This window comes from Triticum dicoccoides, chromosome 1B (genome assembly GCF_002162155.2).
Source record: "Triticum dicoccoides isolate Atlit2015 ecotype Zavitan chromosome 1B, WEW_v2.0, whole genome shotgun sequence".
In the NCBI taxonomy this organism is placed as follows: Eukaryota; Viridiplantae; Streptophyta; class Magnoliopsida; order Poales; family Poaceae; genus Triticum; species Triticum dicoccoides.
In genome coordinates, this window is record NC_041381.1 from 52,848,082 (window position 1) to 52,856,107 (window position 8,026).

At 53.2% G+C, this 8,026-nt stretch overlaps 1 protein-coding gene across 1 annotated transcript; it reads left to right on the top strand.

Moving 5' to 3' along the window:
- Nucleotides 1-4: 4 nt before the first annotated feature.
- On the top strand, nt 5-4,428 carry LOC119350113 (formin-like protein 14; the record flags this gene model as incomplete). The annotated part of the gene is made up of 4 exons (XM_037618105.1): nt 5-1,038; nt 1,120-1,277; nt 2,801-3,045; nt 3,432-4,428. Coding segments are annotated over 4 exons (2,196 nt in total), but the record flags the coding sequence as incomplete, so codon positions are not given.
- Between the last annotated feature and the right edge of the window lie 3,598 nt (nt 4,429-8,026).

Below are 8,026 nucleotides of genomic sequence, written 5' to 3' on the forward strand. Positions count from 1 at the left end.
CTCGAACCCGAATCTCGCGCCGTCGCCGCCCACGCCGAGGTTCTCCTCCACCTCCAACACCCCGGTAGTGCCCACGCCGGTGAGCGAGTACCCCTTCACCAACTACCCATTCTTCCCCTCCTTCTCCCCTCCCCCCTCCACCGCCGACCAGACCCAGCCCTCAGACGGCGCCGACGCGTCCCGCACCTTCCCGGCCAACATCTCCACCCTCGTCGCCCCCAACGCCGGCAGCAGCAGCGGCGGGAACTCCCGCGGCTTCCCGGTGCTGCAGGCGCTGCTGCTCGCCTTCCTCTCGCTCTGCCTGCTGCTCCTCTCCGCGCTCCTCTCGCTCCACCTCTTCCGCCGCCTGCGCCGACCCTCCTCCCGCGCCCACTGCCGCGCCGCCTACGCCGCCAACGGGGCGGCCTCCTCCACCACCACAACGGCGCGGCGGGATGCGGAGCTGGACGAGGAGGAGGACGGCGACGAGGAGGGCCGCAGGCTCAAGCCGCCGCCGATGCCCACCTCCTCCTCCAACCCCAGCACCGAGTTCCTCTACCTCGGCACGCTCGCCACCCCGCCGCCGGGGACTGCTCCGCCCCCCTCGCGCCCCCGCCCCGGCTCGCCCGAGCTCCGCCCGCTCCCGCCGCTGCCCCGCGTCGGCCCGCCCTCCGGCGAGTTCGGCTCCCGCAGCTCCGCGTCCGACCCCAGCACCGTGCCCCGCGCGGCCGCACTCGCCGCCGGCGACGCATCGTCCTCGTCCCTCTCGCCTTCCTCCCCCTCGGCGTCCTCACCCACGCTCGCCTCCAGCCCCGTCCACATCCGCCCGCCGTCCATCCCACAGCCCCGCGGCCGTGCCCCCAACCCGTCTCCCCCCAAACGCAGGCCGCCACCGCCACCCACACCACCAACCCAATCGTGGAACCCCTTCGTGCCCGTCCCGCCGGCACAAGCCGCTCTCCCCTCCGACGACGACGGCGACTCCTCCTCCACCATTGCGGCGGCGATGCACAAGTCCCGGCCCCTGCACTCCGACAAGCTCAAGCCCGGATCTCTGCAGTAAGCATCCTGCAGCCTCTGCTATCTTTTCTCTGAATGTCTGAATCCGATGGCCTGCCATTGTGTTCTGTACTTCTGTAGCATGAAGGACGAGATGATCCAGCTCTACCTGAACAACTCGGCGGCGGCATCGGCGAGGGAGGTGTGCCTGCTCGGCGCGGCGCGGTGCCACGGCATTGGGACGGTGCTGGGTGCACTGGGTTTCTCCGAGGAGCAAGTGCGTGATGCGCTCTTGGAAGGTAATGCATGGCTTCTTCTGCTTGGTTTATCTACCCCTGAATGAATCCTGATGTTGCCAAAAGTGTAAGCTTTCACCAATGAAATGGAGCTAGTGTGCACTTTTGCTTGTGGAGGGTCCTTGGGGTTGAATGTGCTGGTGATCACATGATCAAATCTGCACAAGCACATGGTGCATTGTCAATGATGAGCTTGTGGGCTTTTAACATTGTCCACTTATACTGTGGCAACAGAGAAAAGGTTGCATAATATTCTTTCAGCTGGGTGCATATTCTGTTTCTCAGAACAAACATGGAACTGAATGTCTGAATCTGAATGTGCTGGTGGTCACATTTGCAGCAGCACATGGTGCATTATTAAGTAGAAAGTTGCATGGTATTCTTTCAGTTAGATGCATATGCTGCTTTCAGAAGAAAAGCGAGAAGTCTCTTTATGGGCTTGGGATCTGATTTTGTTATGAACCAGTCATCTGCTAATCTCTTGGCACACATGCCGTGGATAGCAGGGTTGATCAACCCGTGGGTTGTCGCTGCACAACGTCATCGCATCCTATCGCTGGACTTGGTGTGAATCTTGATATGATGATATGTTGATGGACTTGGTGCATTATCAAATGGAAAGCTGCATTCTTAGAAAGATGCATGACATTCTTTCAGTTCAATGCATATGCTGCTTTCAGAAGTAAAAAAGAGAAACCTATTTTACGAGATCTTATGTTATTCCGAACCAATCATCTGTGAATCTCATGGCATGCATGCCGTTGATAGCAGGGTTGATGAAGATCAACCTGTGGGTTGTCGCCACACAACTTCGTCGTGTCCTATCACTGGACTGGGACAGGCTGTGCTATATTTGTGTTTATCAAATACTCCCTCCGTTCATAATTTTAAGTTGATGCTGATGCTGATGCTTTCATGTTGACAAGTACTACTAGTAACTTAAAATGATTTAAGACAGATCAAATGGTCCTGTATATATAGATGTTTGGTTCAGACATTAATCTGAACCAAAGCATCTGCTTTTCTTGGAACATGCGTTTTGAGTGCCTACATGCTGTGGAAAGCAGGGTCGATCAACCTGCTGGTTATCGCCACACAAATTCATCCGTGTCTTGTCGCTCGACTGGGACAGGCTATGCTTTATTTCATTTGTGCTCATCAAATACTTGATGTGACGATCCCTGCTTGCATTACCTTACCTGCGAGCACACCTTTTATGAGACATGATGTCGCACTGTTTCACAATAATCAGCATTTTTCTTGAGTATATAAAAGCTCGCGAAGCCTTAATAGTACTGGACAATCTTTCTAGTGTTATCATGTTCTATTGATGATCTTGTTTGAAATTCTCCATGGACAGTTGCGCATTTTTCAGTTTACAGTAAACATTCCATTAAAGGAGCTCTGTATATTTTGCATTACATCTATCTAATTGGTTATTGCAGTCAATGAATTGCTGCTTTTCTCACTCTTGTATGCTACATTCTTGTTAGTAACTCTAGTTGTTTTTTTGTTTCCTGGTACAGGCAATGCACATGGTTTGGGGGTAGAGGCCCTGCGGATGCTCGCTCAGTTGGTTCTCACCAATGAGGAAGAGCTTAAGCTCAGATATTTCAAGGATGACCCACCTGCCAAGCTTTGCGCGGTCGATGCTTTTCTGAAGACGATACTGGATGTGCCATTTGCATTCAAGAGAGTGGATGCTATGCTCTATGTTTCTAGCTTTTATCTGGAGGTCAATCAGCTGAGGATGTCCTACGCTACTCTCGAGGTAAAGTTTGGAGACCTGATAATTCTGTCCAAAATGTGTTTCATCCCCTATTGGCTACATATATTTGCTCCGGAGCTTCAAGTGTAGAATCTTCTACTATATACTCCCTCCGTTCCCAAATACTTGTCTTTCTAGGCATTTCAAATGGGCTCAACATGCGGATGTATGTAGACATATTTTAAAGTGTAGATTCACTCATTTTGCACCGTATGTAGTCACTTGTTGAAATCTCTAGAAAGACAAGTATTTAGGAACGGAGGGAGTAGATTTTGGTGCATGCTAGTTAGACTTGTGCAAATTATGTAGAATCAGCCATGATTTTTGTTGCTGTTCTCCTGCTGTTATTATGATCCATTGAAGTTCTTTTTTCCATTTTATTCATCCAGGCAGCCTGCCAGGAGCTGAGGAGCAGCAGGCTATTCCACAAGGTTCTTGGGGCAGTCCTCAACTTCGGCAACATGATGAGCATCAACACAGGCTCTCCAAACTCACATGCCCTGGAGCCCAACACGCTCCTGAAGATAGTCGACGTCAAGGGGGCCGACGGCAACGCGGCGCTCCTGCAGTTCGTCGTCCAGGAAATCATGAAACCCGAAGGACACAGCAATCTGAACCCGGCATGCAAGACGGACGCGAGCATGAGCCCGCCGTACGACGTCGACTGCAGGAAGCACGGCCTCCAGGTGGTCTCGAAGCTCACCGCCGAGCTGACCAGCACCAAGAAGGCCGCGTGCGTCGACATGACGGGCCTCAGCCGGAGCGTGTCGGAGCTCGGGGTCGGCCTCGGGAAGGTCCACGACGTGCTGCGGCTGAACGGCATGGCGGCGTCGGCGGAGAGCGCCCGGCGGTTCCACAACGCGATGAGCGCGTTCCTGCGGCAGGCCGAGGAGGAGATCGTCAGGCTCCAGGGCCAGGAGAGCGTGTGCCTGTCGTCGGTGCGGGAGATGGCGGAGTACTTCCACGGCGGCGATGAGGCGGGCGACGGCGAGGCTCGCTTGATCAGGGTCTTTGCTGGTGTCCGGGAGTTCGTGGCCATGCTCGACCGGATCTGTAGGGAGGCCGGGGAGGTCCAGGGCGACCGCGTCGGCTCGACGCCGGTGAGCTGGGTGGCTGCTGGTGCGCCGCCCGTTGGGACGACGCCCTGAGCCAGTAATGGTTCTGTCTGGAAATTGTTATGAGCATGGATCTATTTTGGTGGAACATATAGTATGATGAAGTTGTCTCCAGAACTGTTATGTTTCCTACTAGTGTAGACCAGAACAATATTAAACCTCTCTCTATATAGTGTTGTAGTATGTTGTATAAAGAACACTGGGAAGTTTATCCATCAGCATGTCAGGTTATTAACTACTAGTAGAATGAAACTGAAAATGACTATGGCTATGCTGTGTGGTGCCACCGTCTGTTTTCCTCTTAGGTAAGATGGCATTGTTCAGTTAGACATGGAATTGCTACCTTTTATTTTTCATCCATCTAGCCTCCTCTCTCTTGTGTTGTTGTCGCCCCCCTCCTATCTTCCACCATCGTTCTTCCTCCGAGATTTTTTTTATATATATAGAAAAGAAGTCCATCAAAGGTTGACAAGACATGAAGGAGTTCACCGATGAGGTTATAATCCAATCTGCGATGAGGCACCAAGAACATTGTCATGCTCTTAGGCTGCTGCTTAGAGGTGGATGTTCCCATGTTGGTGTATGAGTTTGTAGCGAGAGGGAGCCTGTATGATGCTCTCTTCAAGCGCAGAGATAGGATTCTGGTGAGTACACGATTGCGGATTGCCATTGGGTCAGCCAAAGGCTTAATATACATGCATTCAGCAGGGGAGAGCACAATCCGTCATGGTGATGTTAAGTCTGCCAACATCCTTCTCGACGAAAAGTTCACCCCAAAGGTATCAGACTTTGGGACATCAAAGCTACTCCCAAGAGGAAAAGCTGAGATGACAGAACTTGTCATTGGGGACATGAGCTACATAGATCCAGTATATATGGAGCAAGGGATCGTCACACAGAAGAGCGATGTCTACCGCTTCGGAGTTGTCCTCGTAGAGCTTATCACAAGGAGGCCTGCAACATATGATGCTGAGCGGAGCTATGTTGCAAACTTTGTTGAAGCTTTTGTAGAAAAAAGAGGAGGAAGCTTTATTGATAATGATATTACAAGCGAGGTGGATGTCAATCTCTTGGAAATGGTTGGTGGAGTCGCGGTAGATTGTCTAAAACCCAATCCAGAAGAACGACGAGACATGGAACGAGTAGAGAACCGCCTCCTCGAGATTCTTGCACAATCTGTGGATCATAGTCAGGAGAGGAACTTCGAGGGAGATCTTAGTCCGGCACTGGATGATGTTGCTTTGCTTAAAGCCTTGGGAGAATGAAGTATCTATCCTCTACCAATATTTTTACATTTTTCACTCAATTATATATGTAATGGTTTGATTGCATTGAGACATCAAGACATTAGAGTATGTATCAATTTTATTCATGTGACATTTTCCTTTGTGACAGGAAATGTAGGATCTAATTGCCGTGGATTTATTATGATTTATAAACAGACACGGCGTCATGGTTGTGTGCATCACAATACTCCAGTATGCCTACATTTGATATCACTTAGTATTATCACCTCAGTAACTTCATCCCATTGTTAACTGTTTGTCAGATGTTGGATTTGGCAAGCGATATGCTAGGGTTCCTACATGTGAAGTTCATACATAGACTTTGTGTGTGTATATACTCTCTTTGATTTTTGATAATATGTATGGAGGCATGATTGTACTATATGTGTAAGGGGTGTATTGTTCTGATGATAGTCATGGTGTGGAATCGTTTGCAGATATGCATGTTAACTTGAGAGCAGAATCAAGTTATTATGATGCGTCCAAAGACTGAGCCAGTGTTTTTGTAACTTGAATAACTTGAGCAATGTAGAACCACATTATCCACCAGATGGACTTGGCTAAGATTTGTCAGGTTGTAACGCTGACGAATCGGTGAGCTGCGTGGGAGGCCGAAGCAGAGGGGATAGGTTGGGGTGGGTTGTCGCCCGCGATCGCCGGAGTTCAAGATAGAAGGAGCGAAGAGGGGAGGCGACGACGACGACGCAAGAGAGAGAACCCTAAGAAGATAAGGTAGTAATTCCATGTGTAACCGGCCAGTGCTATCTTACCTAAGAGAACAACTCCCAGTTGACATTTTCACACAGCATAGCCATCGCCATTTTCAGTTCCATTGTAGCTAACCTGACATGCTGATGGATAAACTTACCAGAGTTCTTTATACAACATACTAGTACTACACTATATAGAGAGGTTTAATATTGTTCTGGTCTACACTAGGAAACATGACATAACAGTTCTGAGACAACTTTCCAGGCCTGCATGCATGAGAAGGGCTGCGATGTGGGAATGCATGTGCGGGAGGCGGACGTGCATGCATGCGCGGTAGGCGAGCGAGGCGAGCGACGTGGCCATGCACGTATTGATTCAGATTACGACATTGTTTCAGATTACGGCAGTGATTCAATTACACAGCGATTCAGATGCACGCGCCCGGTCAAACAACAGCCCTATGCGAGCTGCCCGGGACTCGAGGCAGAGGTCTAAGGCAGACCACCGTGGTGGCGGCTGGGGATAGGTTGGGAAGGTGCGGAGCCCGACGGTGAGCACCGGAGAAGTGATGACCCCCGCGTCGTCCGCTCCGGGCGACTCGGGGGCGAAACCCTAGCCGCCCGCCGGTTTCCCCCCAGCCTCCCCTCCTCCTCCCCCGCCGCCGCTGGCAGTCGCCCGCGCGGCGGTAGGCGGCGGCGGGGTTTCCCCGCGCACCCGCCTCGACGTTGGAGGCGCCCCCACCCCGCATCAGACGCCGCCGCCCGCCTCCCCAGCTCCTGGTGGCCGCCGACGCAGGCCCTCTGTGGCGGCCGTCGGTCGCCAGAGCTATTGCTAGCCCCTCTCCCGATCCGGTGTGGGGGTCTCCTGGGAAGGTCCGACTGCCATATCAGGTCGGCTCGGCCCTAGATCGGGGTCGGCTCCTCTCTGGCGGCTAGTGGGCCGGGGATCGCCGGATCCGCCCGGATCTGGCTGGCGCGGCCCTGCCTCGTCGCCCGGCTTGGGTGCTTGCGGTGTGGTCTCCCTGGTGGCGGTGGTGTGGGTTGTTCTTCGTGTTTTGACGGGATGTGCGCGGTGGGTGGATGCTGGGGCGGCGGCCTCGGGCGGTGTGGATGGCGTGGCCTGCGACGGCCGTGGGAGCTGGTGGTCCGCGACTTCGGCTGTGCGGGCGGCGAGGTCTCGGTGGATGTCTACTACGGTGGGTCGGGGTGCCCCATCACCCGGCGTGCCTGCTTCGATGAAGTCCAACGCTTTCTCCGGCTGCGTGTGCTCCCCTTGTCAGGTCTTTGGCCGGGTGGATGGGACGGGGGCGGGATCGGGGGAAACCCTTGGCCGTCGGCGGAGACCACGACAATGGAGGCGCCGTTGTGGGCGTCGGTTCCCTTCTTGGAGGCCTTGTCGAGGTCCTATCCCGTTTCTCACTGTGCTCTTCATTTGGGCGAAAGCTCTGGTTCCCCTTGCGGGCGACAGCGTCATACCTTCGTCGCGCTCCTTCTTGAAGGCATCGCCTGGGGTTCCCGGAAGCACGGTGGCAATGTGTGCGGCGTTCTATCTATTCTACCGCTGATCTTCATCTTGTGGTAGCGCTCCATCTGCTTGGCGATGGACTAGCATAGGTGGTGGTCGTCATTTGGCGTCATGGTGGCGTTGATGGCGGAGGAGCCTGCCAAGGTTGGCACTTCAATCTGCTTGGAGATGGACCAGTGGAAGATGGCGGAGACGACACCTGTGAGTGCGTCAGACTGGTTTATGCCCCAGACCCGGTATGTGGCTAGGCTGGGGATTCCGGCTTTTGATGTTAGGTTTAGGTGAGTGGTCTGGGTAGTGGCCCAGCTAGCACCCCTTCATCATATGGATAGGACTAGCGGCATATGT